The sequence below is a fragment of the Cebus imitator genome, unplaced genomic scaffold (assembly GCF_001604975.1).
Source record: "Cebus imitator isolate Cc_AM_T3 unplaced genomic scaffold, Cebus_imitator-1.0 Scaffold277, whole genome shotgun sequence".
In the NCBI taxonomy this organism is placed as follows: Eukaryota; Metazoa; Chordata; class Mammalia; order Primates; family Cebidae; genus Cebus; species Cebus imitator.
Window position 1 is genome coordinate 1,666,909 of NW_016107592.1, and position 15,287 is coordinate 1,682,195.

General features: G+C 39.6%; 1 protein-coding gene across 9 annotated transcripts in view; it reads right to left on the bottom strand.

Annotated features, from left to right (window-relative positions):
- Nucleotides 1-15,287, bottom strand: part of CEP63 (centrosomal protein 63) — a 64,147-nt gene that overhangs the window by 34,798 nt on the left and 14,062 nt on the right. For all 9 annotated transcript variants that reach the window (XM_017501034.2, XM_017501029.2, XM_017501028.2 and 6 more), the window contains one exon: nt 8,246-8,423. In XM_017501034.2, coding sequence (XP_017356523.1) covers nt 8,246-8,423 — 178 coding nt within the window. The remainder of the gene's footprint in view (nt 1-8,245; nt 8,424-15,287) is intronic.

A 15,287-nucleotide genomic window follows, 5' to 3' on the forward strand; every position in this document is an offset into this window, starting at 1 on the left:
ACAAATGTTCATTGCAGCACTGTTTACAATAGCAAAGACCTGGAACCAACCCAAATGCCCATCGATGATAGACTGGACAGAGAAAATGTGGCACATATACACCATGGAATATTATGCAGCCATAAAAAATGATGAGTTCGTGTCCTTTGTACGGACATGGATGAACCTGGAAACCATCATTCTCAGCAAACTGATACAAGAGCAGAAAATCAAACACCACATGTTCTTACTCATAGGCAGGTGTTGAACAATGAGAACAAACAGACACAGGGAGGGGAGCACTATACACTGGGGTCTGTTGGGGGGATATAGGGGAAGGACAGCGGGGGGTGGGGAGTTGGGGAGAGATAGCACGGGGAGAAATGCCAGATATAGGTGATGGGGAGGAAGGCGGCAAATCACACTGCCACCTGTGTACCTATGCAACAATCGTGCATGTTCTTCACATGTACCCCAAAACCTAAAATGCAATAAAATAAAATAAATACAAAGTTTTGAGAGCTCTGGAAACCAAGAATACTTTATAAAATATCTAGAAAACTTTAAGAATAATTTCTCTACAACAAAGTACAGAATAGTAACATCAGACAGAAAAACAAGGCTTGTGCCTGCTTTACCATTTACCCAACTTCAGAGAAACTAGTTCCACCAACCAGAGTAAGGAAGGTGTCCTAACCCATTTTTCAATGATTTGATACCAGCTACATCTATTTTCTGCCAAGCCTTCACCTCCAAGAGTATCCAGCAGTATTTCTTTTGATAACCAGCTAGAATTTCATCTACTGATAAGTAGGGAGGGAGAGGGAAAATAGGGGGCAGGAGTGAGTAAACAATCACAATCTAGAACAGTAAATTTTTTTCAAGTACTAGAAATAAACTACCAATAAGAATGAGGAATTAATGTAATTCCAATAAAAAATTATAGTGAAATTTATTTTTGTAAGAGAACTTGAAATAGTCATTCTAAAGTTCAAATTTGAAGAATGGGTAAATATAGTCAATAAAACAGAAGAGAAAAGTCTACTTTTAAAAAAAGATATGAGTGTTTACTGAATTTCTAGATGAAAGGAAACTTTCTGAGCTTAAAACTAATGAAAAAGTAGTTTTAAAATGATAAATTTAACTATGTAAAACTTCTATTTTAAAAAACATTCAATTAACAAAATTAAAAGATAAACAGAAAAACATTTACAAGGCTTTTCACTTTTAGCATACAAAAAAAAAAACTCTTATGGATTTATAAAAAGTATTAAGTTCTCAACAGAAAAATAACTCAAGAACAAGAATGATTCCCACAAAAATATAAATGTCTAATAATCATGAAAAAAGGCTTAACTTCACTAGTAATCAAAGGAAAACATCCAATGGCATTTTACATCTATCAAATTAGCAAAGATCTTATAAAATAAGACCTGTGTGGGTAAGTTATTTGGAATCAGAGACCCACAAAGTGTTTAGAGAAATACAAAGCACATAACTTTTCCAGAAAGTGATGTGGGAGTCTTTATTAAAATACTCATAAATATTCTTAACCTTGACTTAGTGAACACTGCTTTCAGAAATCCATGTAAAAAAAAGTAAATGCAGAGCCAGGTGGAGTGGTTCACACCTGTAATCAGCACTTTGGGAGACAGAGGCAGGAGGATGGCTTGAGCGCACGAGTTCAAGACCAGGCTAGGCAACATGGCAAGACCCTGTCTCTGCAAAAAAAAAAGAAAAGAAAAGAAAAGAAGGAAATAAATGTAGATGTTAAGAATTTGCTGGGGCTGGGCACGGTGGCTCACGCCTGTGGTCCCAGCACTTTGGGAGGTCAAGGGAGGCATTATCACTTGAGGTCAGGTGTTTGAGACCAGCCTGGCCAACATAGTGAAACACCACCTCTACTAAAAATACAAAAATTAGCTAGACCTGGTGGCAGGCACCTGTAATCCCAGCTACTCGAGAGGCTGTGGCACAAGAATCATTTGAACCTGGTATGCGGAGGTTGCAGTGATCCAAGATGGCACCCACTGCACTCTAGCCTGGGCAACAGAGTGAAATTCGGTCTCAAAAAAAGAATTTGTCAGTAGGAATGTTGTTCTTTTATTAAAACTGGACGAACTGGAAGAAATCTGAATGTTTAAAAGTAAACTGTGAATGAATATAATGAATGAATTTACATGATAAAATATATAAACATTAAGCTGTATTAAAATAGTTAACATGCAAAATGCTTACCATTTAAAAAAATATGGATATAAAAAGTACACTATACTAAAATCCCAATTTTTTGAAGGATTTTTACTGAAGTCTACAACATAGCTTAAAGGATATATACCAAATGTTAATACAGGTTAACTCTGATCCAAGGTATTATGGGTCATTATTTTTTGCTTAATAGTTTGTCTTTTCTAAATTTTCTCTAACGGCTATTGCTTTTATTCACAAGAAAAGAACATTTTAAAGAAGAAAAGAAAGGAAAAGAGGCTGACCCTAAGCCATCTACTTTGTTTTGATAAAGATCATGAGGATTCATCTGTTTGATTAACACAAATTGAAGAGTCTTAATTATTCAGATTTCCTAGACCATAATCCACCAGAAGATACAAAATTAGAAAGCATGGTAGGTAGAAGGGGTACAATGATCGGCAGAAATGAGCAATAGCTTTCAGCAAAGACAGAAGAAAAAAGGGAAACAGACTATCCCAAAAGTAGACTTGTATCTACACTGCTACAACCCATAAAGACAAAGTGCATCAGTACATAATAGCCATTACTCCTAACAAGCATACCACAACCAAGAGAAAAGGCACCCCTCAAAACACCACACACACACACACACACACACACACACACCACTTAAACTTTCAGTAGTGTGGCCCTTTGGCCCTCTATCACATGTTAGACAAGACAGACTTGCAGAATCACAAAAACTTTAAATGATTTCATAAGATCAGCTGACAGCATGGGAGCTGACTAGGGAGTTCTCAAATCTAGCCTAAAGAGTTCTTTGGCCAAGGCTTTTAAGACTCGAAGACAAAGAAGGAGGGGGAAAAAAAAACGGGGAGGTCAAGATTGCTAACTGACACAGCCTGGAGGAACAGCTGCCACTGAAGGACTGAGACAACTGGCATGCTCCTAACAGATCTTCATAGGGGGTCACTGAGAGTGGGTGGAGGGAAGACACAAGCTGGACTGAAGGGAAAGGAAACTGGGAACTGTACATGGGGCAACTACACTCCTGGACCCATTCCTGGCCCAGACAGCTCTGGAAAAACAGGAGACTTGAACTGGTAAGGAGCAACCACTCTTGCCACAACCTCTGGAACCCTAGCAGGAGGAGACTCGTCAACTACATAAACACTCAAGTTGACAGGGTAAGCCACTTAGAGAAGTGACAGGGGCAGCCAGCCAGCTGATATGGGGCCCAGAGGATTTGGTGCGGGAACATCTGGGGTGGGGCATGGCCAGGGACAGTCATCCCCCTAGGCTTACCTGGCTCCCAGGTAAAGTACTTGACTCCCAGGTACTTTAGCTCTAAGGGAACTGTCGGACCCAAACTCTGCAAGGTGGTCTTCCGCATCAGATGGGGCTAGTCTCACTTCACCCCCACTTGGCCTGCTGGCCTCTCCTAAGACCCCAGCCTGTCCACGCATGCTTACAGGGCAGCCTTGGGTGGCTTAGGGCCCTGCATCATAGTTTCTATGCTGGTAGACCATGCCTGACCAGCAGAGAGCTCCAGTTGAGTGGCCCCTAGCCTATACATTCTGTCCCCATACTGCAGCTTCCCTGGGCCCACAGCAACTCACCACATGGCTTTGCTGGCACATGTCTGTGCCCATGGGTTTTGCTTTTCTTGCCCCATCAACGGGCAAGTGTGCATGTATTCATCTTGCCACTACTGTGGCAGGAGTGCAGTTTGTTACCCATGGCCCCGCTGACCACCACTGTGGAAAGAACCTTGGTGGGCACAAGCCAGCCAGCCCCGCCTCTGCCAGTGCCCCTCCCTTGCACCAACACTGCTGGAGGAGTGAAACTAGGCACAGAAAAAGCAGATCCTCCCCTACACTGAGTGACCACTCCTGTTTGCAGTACACAGAGAATGCACACAGACCAGCAACCGCCAGCACTCGGCCCCAAGCCAACACCACCAGTGCCACCACACACAGTCGGCGGCAGGCGCACCTGCTCACCGCCCCAGCTGTTTTGCCTCCACTGTAGTGAACGCCCTCAGGGAGGCTGGGCACCTGCTGGAACCCAGCCACAGCTGACAAGCGTGTCCCCCACTGCACTGCTGCTACCACTGCTGCTGGCACACGTGAACAAGGATGAATCCCACTGTCACCACACTATGAAAGGCTTTAGCTGACACCACCCATTGGGGTGTAGTGACCAGCAGTCCGGGAGCACCTCGACCCCCCTCAAAGCAGTAGATTCCTAACTTCAAGGAGCCAAAGAAAAAAGTAGGGGTCCAATACAAGCCCCCCTAGAGTTAGAGCACAGTCTAGGAATTGGGAGCTGAGCACTGGCCCCCTAAAATCTTCCTGAAACAAAGCCAGTTGGCTGTATCCACCTTAAACTACAATCAAACACTCAAGGTCATCAAATTTGATAGAAGAAAAAAAAACTCATCCAAAGGTCAGCAACTTCAAAGACTGATGGACCATAGGCCCACAAAGATGAGAAACAGTGCAACAACTCCGACAACTCAAAAAGCCAGAGTAGCTTCCTTCCTCCCAACAACCACATCACTTCTCCAGTAAAGGTTCCCAACTGGGATAAGATGGCTGAAATGAAATGACAGAAATATAATTCAGAGTATGGAAAGGAACAAAGATCATTGAGCTACAGGAGTATACTGAAACCCAGTCCATGGAAGCTAAGAATCATGATAAAATGGTGCAGGAACTGACAACAAAATATGCAGTATCAAAGGAATGTAACCAACCTGATAAAGATGAAAAACACACTACAAGAATTTCATAATGCAATAACAAATATTAATAGCAAAACAGACCAGGCAGAGGAAAGAATCTCAGAGACTGAGAACTGGCTTTCTGAAATAAGACAGGCAAGAATAGAGAAAAAAGAATGCAAAGGAATGAACAAACCCCCAAGATATATGGGATTATGTAAAGATGTCAAGTCTACAATTCATTGGTGTCCCTGAAAGAGATGGGGAGAATGGAACCAACCTGGAAAACATATTTCAGGATATCACCCATGAGAACTTCCCCAGCCTCACTAGAGAAGCCAATATTCAAATTCAGGAAATGCAGAGAACCCCAGTAAGATACTTAACAAGATCATTCCCAGGACACATAATCATCAAATTCTCCAAGGTCAAACTGAAAGAAAAAAGTGTTAAGGGCAGCCAGAGAGAAAGACAGGTCGCCTACAAAGGGAAGCTTATCTGACTAACAGCAGACCTCTTGGCAGAAACTCTACAAGCCAGAACAGATCGGAGGCATATTCAACATTCTTAAAGAAAAGAAATTCCAACCCAGAATTTCATATCTGGCCAAACTAAGCTCCTGAAGGAGGCACTGCACATGGAAAGAAATGACAGTTACCAGCCACTACAAAAACATACTAAAGTACACAGACCAGTGACACTACAAAGCAACTACACAAAAAACTGCAAAACAGCAATGTAACATCATGAAGAGAGAATCAAATACATACATATCAATACTAACCTTAAATGTAAATGAGCTAAATGTTCCAATTAAAAGGAATACAACCAACCTGATAGAGCTGAAAAACACTACAAGAATTTTATAATGCAATCACAAGTATTAAGAGTGAAATAGACCAAGCAAAGGAAAGAATCCCAGAGGAAGCTGGATAAAGAACCAAGACCCATTGGTATGCTGTCTTCAAAAGACCCTTCTCACAAAGAGTGACACACATAGCAGAAGGTACGAAATAACCAAAATCAGAGCTAAGATGAAGGCAACTGAGACACAAAAAACCATTCAGAAGATGAGCAAATCCAGAAGCTGGGTTTTTGAAAAAATTAAAACAGACCACCAGGTAGACTAATAAAGAAGAAAAGAGAAAAATCAAAGAGGCACAATCAGAAATTATAAGGAGGATACCACTGACCCCACAGAAATACAAATAACCATCAGAGAATACTATAAACACCTCTATGCACATGAATTAGAAAATCTAGAAGAAATGGATAAATTCCTAGACACATACACCATCCTAAGACTGAAACAGGAATAAACTGAACCCCTGAACAGACCAATAACAAGTTCTGAAATTACATCAGTAATTAATAGCTTACCAACCAAAAAAGGCCCAGAATCAGATGGGTTCACAGCTGAATTCTACCAGATGTACAAAGAAGAGCTGGTACTATTACTGCTAAAACTATTCCAAAAAATTGAGGAGAAGGGACTCCTCTCTAACTCATTCTATGAGTCAGACATCAACCCAATACCAAAACCTGACAGAGACACAACAAAAAAAGAAAGCTTCAGGCCAATATCCTTGATGATCACTGATGCAGAAATCCTCAACAAAATAATGACAAACCAAATCCAGCAGCACATCAAAGAGACCAAAATTGTATATAATTGTATGTAAGAGACCAAAACCCCTCATCTTTCATAGTAGCAAGTCATTAAATAGCTAAAGCTAAAAATTAAAATACAGCAATTAAAAAAGGTTCCTTGGAAACATTAGGAAAATGCCAAAAGCAAGAGTTAAAGGCTTGAAATCACTCCTCAGAAAAGTAAGAATCCTAGGTTCAGAAGGGTGGGGAAGATTACTATTTTTTTCTTATGAGCCTTGTAGAAACATTTTTCTTTTTATTTACTGTGAAAAGTATAAATATTAAAGGTGAAGAAAAGCTTAGGACCATTAAATGCTAAGAATGAGGGATGTTACTTGTCCAAGGCCATTCAGCTGAAAAGAGGCAGGGGTCAGGACTTCAAATTCCTTACTCATTTTATAAAGTCAACCTGCCCTGTAGGGAGCTGGAAGATAGTAACAGCAGGAATGTCCGTTAAAACCAACCCAGTGCCAACACTGTAATCAGAAACACACAAAGCCTTAACTTACAAAATGAGTTGCTTGTATTAGTGATCCACCAAGTATGATTTGCCAAAGTTGTTTGCAAACAGCAATCCAGCATAAGAAGCTTGAGGCAGAGTGTCAATCAAATATGTCATGAAACACATTGTGCAACTGACATTCTTACAAGCAAAATTTTTTCAGCGAAAGATGGATAGACACTGATTTATATCCTGGTAAATCCGGAAAGCATTACAAAAAAAAAAAAAAAAAAAAAAAATCAAAGGTGGGCAAGGGGTAAATGTTCCTGAAAAGTTCTGAGGAGATGCATCCTCCTGAAGTGGCTCTTCCCCCTGAGGAGGGGCTGCCTGCCCTGGAAGAAGCTGCTGCTCTCCTTGAAGGAGTTAATACAGCTGTGAGACAACTTCTGCCCCAGCGGCTTTGCTAGCCTCCAGGGCCAGAACTGCAGCCAGCGCAGGACACCAGAGGCAGAGGAATCTCCACAAGAGAAGATCATGGGAGAAGTCTCCCTGTAGATAGAGAAGGTTGGGTTTACCTCCAGTTTCACACTGGACAAGCCTGGGCTCCAGAAAAGTAAGAAGGGAGAGTGAGTGCACTCTTCTTGCTTCCTGCCTTCCAATTTTCCACCCCTGCACCTTGAAGACAGTAAGTTGTGTCCTAAGTTTGTCCACAGGTACTAAGTCTTAATAAAAAAGCCTCCAGTTGGAACAAAACACCAGGAAAAAGGCACCTATATGGTAATTAATAGTAGAAAGGCTCAATTTCATGGTGGTGTTGCTGACAGGTGAACTCTGATTCTCTCCACACCTGCTTACAGTCCATACAGACTGGTGGGCTGCAGGTGTTAGACTATGACATCCAGCAGTGCCTCCTGCTTCACTGGCTGAGATACAGACTCTAATGTTTAAAAATGGAAAAACATTTCACAAACTACCATTAATTCTAGTTAATACATAGAAAAAGTCATTTATACTACTCTTCTAAAATAGAAATGACTTCAACAGCTCTTTTAAGTGAAAACTTCTTCAGCTGAGCATTGTGAAGTAGTTAAGAAATAGTAGTTTGCTCCTGTGCTCAATTTCCCTCCCCAGCATACTGACGACTTTAGGAGCTGCTCCATTCCAGCTGTGAATTTCATAAAATGTGAAGTATTTTAAGGCAGAGGAAGGCTGTTAATTGTCTCCCTCCCCAAAACACATGAACAAATAAATTGCTTTACCTCTTTATGTTTTACATCCAACTGACTCCTAAGAGTTTTAAGTTCCTGTTCACGGATTTTCAAGCAAGTTTCTAGAGCATGTGTCCGTCCTTCCCATTCAGATTTTTTATGAGCTACCATTATGTCAATCTGTTTCATGAGTTCCTGTAGTTCTGCTTCACAGGATGTCAAAAATCCCCTACAAAGAAGAACAGATCATTAAGAAAACAGTTCAAGTGGCTTTTCATCTTTTTCATGTAAAAATATGGCAGACATAATTCTACCTGAAATAATTAAATGACAATAAAAATGCCAATTATTAAATTACTAAAAGCAAAGTATATGATTTCTGAGTTTTTGTGGGTTTTTTTTTTTTTTTTTTGAGATGGAGTTTCATTCTTGTTGCCCAGGCTGGAGTGCGGTGGTGCAACCATGGCTCACTGCAACCTCCACCTCCCAGGTTCAAGCAATTCTCCTGCTTCAGCCTCCCAAGTAACTGGGATTGCAGGCATGCAACACCCCGCCCGGCTAATTTTTATTTTTAGCAGAGATGGGGTTTCACCATGTTGGCCAGGCTGATCTTGAACTCCCGACTTCAGGTGATCCACCCGCCTCAGCCTCCCAAACTGCTGGGATTATGGTGTGAGCCACCATGCCCAGCCTTTTGCTTTTAATGCTCATATCAAGATGATTACCTATTCCACAGAATATCTTGTCTTCCTCTCATAGCCAACCTAAAGCCCAAGTTGTTTCATTAAGCACAAGATTGATGGTTTGTGGAGCCAGGCTGCCACAGCTAACAAGTATCTCTGTAATATATTAGGGAAGCTTTCAGGAAGGACCCAGACAAGCCGATATGTCATAGTTCATCTAATCAAAGAAAAAAGCCTTGGAAAAAAGCAGGCTATCATGCAGGAAAGTGATAATACAAGTTTAAGAGCTGCTTCAAGAAATTCATGCTTCAGCCAGTTTTATTTCAACAATTTCTGCCCGCCTTTTTATTAGAAACTTACTGTAGTCTACCTTACTATTGTAAACTTACTGATGTCCTGGCATTTCAGGGGATGCCAGATATTGCTGAGAATTGGAAGTGGACACAGATATATTAAATTCAAAGAGGTTTCCAGAAATAGCAACAGACCACTATCACTAAAGCTTAAATACTTTTAAAAGGCACCTGTTCTTAGTGTGAAAGAACCTCTGTATTTTTACTTTTGCTTCTTAAGAGTGGAAAACTCAAGCTAGGATGAAGGCAAACATCTAGCTTCACACTGCTGTGATGAAGCAAACAACCCAAAAATATCTCCCCAAAATACTGTTCACAACCATGACATGGCTCAACTTAGCTTTTGCTCAACACTTTTGCTTCTGTACCCAAAGCACAATATGGTCAGAGGTATAACTCAGATAGGCTTTTTAAACTGCAGTGGGAAGCTTAAGGTCAAAAGAAAACTTATACTGGGAGTCCACACACACCACATAGGGGCCTGAAAACAGGCCTGCTGTGCCCACCACTACTACCACACACATCGTCCCAGGAAGTGGTGATCAGCCTAGCCTCTCCTGCAACCACCAAGGTGCCTTGGAATCAACCCATCTTGCCTACTGCCAGCACCTATGCACAATGCCATCCAGGGACCTTGGAGAGGCCTGCCTCACCTACTGCTGCCCCCACTGGTGCCTATGCATGTCATCCAGGGGCCTGAAGATTGATCTGCCCTGCCCACTACCACCAGCGCCTGTACATGCCATCTGGGAGCCTGAGGGCAGGCCCATCCTGCCATCACTGACTGGTACATGATGACCAGTCTGCCTGGTGCCCCCATCCCCAGCAGAGGCTTGCCATATCCTCCACTAACAACCACAGTCTAAGTCACTGAGGAACTCACAGAGACCACTGATACTGATTATGGCTGGAAAAATCATAGAAACTACACTCCTACACTCACTGAGAATCAAATCCAAAGCACCCTACCCAACCAACACTATAAAGACACCCATAGGAAAATATTTTCCATTTCCCTATGAAAGCCAAACCATATAACTGGAAGAAGTGACTGTTAAACCAGATGCACAGAAATCAACATAAGGACACCAGAAAAATGAAAAAGGTAAGAAAAATTACACCTCCAAAGGAACACAATAATTCTTCAATAAACAGATCACTAAGAAAAGGAAATTTATAAAATGCCTTTAAAAGAATTCAAAATAATGCTATTAAGTAAACTCAGGGAGATGCAAAAAAAACACAGATAATAAAAACAAATCAGGAAAACAATTTTATGATCTGAAAGAGAAATTCAACAAAGAGATAGATATCATTAAAAAGAGCCAAACAGAAATCCTGAAATTAAAGAATTCAATAAATGAAATTAAAAATGCAAGTGAGTTTCAACAACAGAGTAGAACAAGTAAAAGAATCTCTGAACCTGAAGATGGACCTTTTGAAATAACCCTATCAGACAACAACAACAACAATAAAAAGAATAAAAAAGAATAAAGAAAGCCTACACGGCATATGGGAGACCATAAAGTGCCCAAATATTCAAACTCTTGCAATTCCAGAAGGAGAAAATGTGGGCATAGATATAGAAAATCGATTTAACAAAATAATAGCTGAAAACTTCCCAATTCTTGCAAGAGATATAGACATCCAAACAAAGGAAGCTCAAATATCCCCAAATAGATTCAACCTGAAAGGTCTTCTTTAAGGCACATTATAGTCAAGTTTTCAAAAGTCAAAGACAAAGAATTCTAAAAACAGCAAGAGAAAACTGCCAAGTCACATATAAGGATATTGCCATCAAACTAACATCATATTTCTCAGCAGAAATCTTACAGACCAGGAGAGAATGGGATGATACATTCAAAGTGTTAAAAGGAAAACAACAACAACAACAACACAACAAAACAAAACTGTCATCTAAGAATACTATACCCAGCAGAGCCATCCTTCAAAAATGAAGGAGAAATAAAGTCTTTCCCAGACAATCAACTGAGATAACTAATCACCACCAGACCAGCCATACCAAAAAAAAGGCATATGGGAGTCCTATATCATGGGGCAAAAGGATGATCTACTATCATGAAACACACAAAAAGCATAAGACTCACTGGCGGGGGTGAAACACATGAGAAAGAGAAAGACATCAAACATTATCACTAAAAAAAAAAAAAGGCCGGGCATGGTGGCTCATGCCTGTAATCCAAGCACTTTGAAGGCCAAGGCGGGCAGATCACCTGAGGTCAGGAGTTCAAGACCAGCCTGACCAACATGGTGAAACCCCATCTTCAAAAAAAAAAGACCAAATTACAAAGGTAAACAATAAAGGAAGAAACAAACAAAGGATATACAGAAAGCAATTAACAAAATGACAGGAATAAGTCCTCATCTATCTATAACAACCCTGAATGTAAATGGTTTAAATTCCCCAATTACCAGATAAGGAATGGATGAATAGATAAAATGCAAGACCCAACTATAAGCTACCTAAATGAAACTCACCTCATCCATAAAGATACACATAAACTGAAAATGAAGAGATGAGAAAAATATCCCACACAAATGGAAACCAAAAGCATGCAGGAGTAGCTATTTCTATATCAGACAAAATAGAGTTTAAGTCAAATAAACACAAAAAGTGACAAAGTCATTTTATAATGAAAAGGGATCAACTCAGCAATAAGATATTACAGCTGTATATAACACCACAGCACACAGACATGTAAAACAAATATTAGAGCTAAAGAGACAGAGACAGACTCTAATACAATAATAATTGGGGGCTTCAATACCCCACTTTCAGCACGGGACAAATTATTTAGACAGAAAATCAACAAAGAAACATCCAGCTTGTTCTACACTATAGACCAAAGAGACCTAAAGACATTTACAGAACATTTCATCCAACAGCTGCAGAATCCACACTCTTCTCTTTAAGCAAACAGAACATTCTCCAGGATAGACCATATGTTAGGCCATAAAACAAGTTTCAACAAATTTTTAAAAATCAGAATCACATCAAGTGTCTTAGACCACAAATGGGAAAAAGCTAAAAATCAAGATTAAGAGAAACTTTGGAAACGGTACAAATACATGGAAATTAAACAACATGCTCCTGAATGACCACTGGGTCATTCAGTGGTGAAATTAAAAGGAAGAAATTAAAAAGTCAGTGGAGAAATTAAAAAGAAAATGCAAAAATTTCTTGAAACAAATGAAAATACAACATACCAAAACCTATAGGATACAGCAAAGGCAGTGCTAAGAGGGATGTTTATAGCAACAGATGCCCTACATCAAAACAGTACAAAGACAAAAAAAAGACTGAAATCACACCAAGCATCTTCTCAGACTACAGTGTAATAAAAATAAGAATACCAAGAGGAATTCTCATAACCACAAAAATACATGGAAAATGAACAACTTGCTCCTGAATGACTTTTGATAAACAAAAGGCAGATATCAAAAAATTATTTGCAGTGTTAAGAAGAAAGTTTACAGCGCCAAACACCCACATCAAGATCTCAAGTTAACAACCTAAAACAACGTAATGTCACACCTAAAAGAACTAGAAAAATAAGAACTAAACCCAAAGTTAGCAGAAGAAAAGAAGTAACTAAAATCCGAGCAGAAATAAACAAAACTGAGACAAAACCAATGAAGTAAACAGTTGGTAACAAGATTGATAGACTGCTAGCTAAATTAACAGAAAAAAAGAACCAAATAAGTACAATCAGAAATGACAAAGGTAACATTACAACCACCAATCCCACAGAAATATAAAAGATCCTCAGAGACTACTATTAACATCTCTATGTACACAGGCTAGAAAATCTAGAGGAAATGGAAAAATTCCTGGAAACACACAACCTCCCAGAATTGAACCAGGAATAAAGAGAAAAATTCCTGGAAACACACAATCTCCTAGAATTGAACCAGTAATAAAGAGAAACACTGAAAAGATTAATGAGTTTCAAAATTGAATCAGTAATAGAAAGCCTACCAACCAAAAAAAGCCCCAGACCAGATGGATTCACAGCCAAATTCTACCAGACATATAAAGAAGAGGTAGTACCAATTCTACTGAAACTATTCCAAAACACTGAGGAGGAGGGATCCCTCTCTAACTCATTTTATGAAACCAACACATCTTGATACCAAAATCTGGCAAAGGTACAATAAGAAAACTACAGACCAATATCTCTAATGAACACAGATGCAAAAATCCTCAACAGAATACAAACTGAATCCAGCAGTACATCAAAAAGATAATCTATCACAATCAAGTGGGCTTTATTTCTGGGATGCAAGGATGGTTCAACATAGGCAAAATCAATAAATGTGATTCGTCACATAAACAGAATTAAAAACAAAAACCATATGATCATCTCAGCAGATACAGAAAAAGCATTCAATAAAATCTAATATCACTTTATGTTAAAAGCCTCAACAAACTAGGCATAGAAGGAACTGACTTCAAAATAATAAGTGCCATCTATGACAGACCCACAGCTAATATCATACTGAACAGGCAAAAGTTGAAAGCATTCACCCTGAGACCTGGAACAAGACAAGATGTCCACTCTTGCCATTCCTACACAACCTAGTACTTCATGTCTTAGCCAAAAGGCATTCAAATAAAAAAAGAAGCCAAATTACCTATCTTTGCTGATGATATGATTCTTTACCTAGAAAACCCTAAAGATTCTACCAAAATGTTCCTAGACCTGATAAACAAGCTTCAGTAAAGTTTCAGAACGCAAAATCAATGTACAAAAATCAGTAGCATTTCCATACACCAATAACATTCAAGCTGAGTCCTAAATCAAGAACACAATTCCATTTACAATAGCCACACATTAAAAAAAAAAAAAAAAAAAATCTAATCCATCTAACCACAGAGGTAAAAGATCTCTACAAAAAGAATTACAAAACACTGCTGAAAGAAATCACAGATGACATAAACAAATGGAAAAATATTCCATGCTCATGGACTGGAAAAATCAATACAGTTAAAATGGCCACACTGCCCAAAGCAATCTATCGATTCAATGCAATTCCTATCAAATTATTGTCTTTCTTCACAGAATTAGAAAAAACTGTTTTAAAATTTCTTTGGAACCAAAAAAGAGCCCAAACAGCAAAAGCAATCCTATGCAAAAAGAACAAGGCTAGAGGCATCATATTACCTTACTTCAAACTATGCTACAATGCTATAGTAACCAAAATAGCATGATACTGGTACAAAAATGGACACACAGACCAATGGAACTAAACAGAGAACCAGAAATAAAGCTACATATCTACAACGAACTGATCTTCAATAAAGTTGACAGAAATAAACAATGGAGAAAGGATACCCTATTCAATAAATGGTGCTGGGAAAACTGGCTAACTGTATGAAGAATGAAACTCAACCCCTATACCTCTTCACCATATGCAAAAATTAACTCAAGAAGGATTAAAAATTTAAATGTTAAGACCTCAAACTATCAGAATCCTAGAAGAAAATCTAGGAAATACTCTTCAGGACATTGCCCTCGGCAGAGAGAATTTTTGACTCAAAAAGTTATGTCCTCAAAAGCAAATGCAACGAAAACAAAAATTGACAATTGGGACCTAATTAAACTAAAGAGTTTCTGCTCAGCACGCACACACGCGCACGCGCGCACACACGCACGCACACACACACACACACACACACACAATCAACAGAGTGAACAATAAACAGAATGAGAACATATTTACAAACTATACATCCAACAAAGGGTTAGTATCCAAAACATATGAACAGACACTTCTCAAAAGAAGACATACCAGCCGGGCGTGGTGGCTCAAGCCTGTAATCCCAGCACTTTGGGAGGCCGAGGCGGGTGGATCACGAGGTCAAGAGATCGAGACCATCCTGGTCAACCCGGTGAAACCCCGTCTCTACTAAAAATACAAAAAAAAAATTAGCTGGGTATGGTGGCACGTGCCTGTAATCCCAGCCACTAAGGAGGCTGAGGCAGGAGAATTGCCTGAACCCAGGAGGCGGAGGTTGCGGTGAGCCGAGATCGC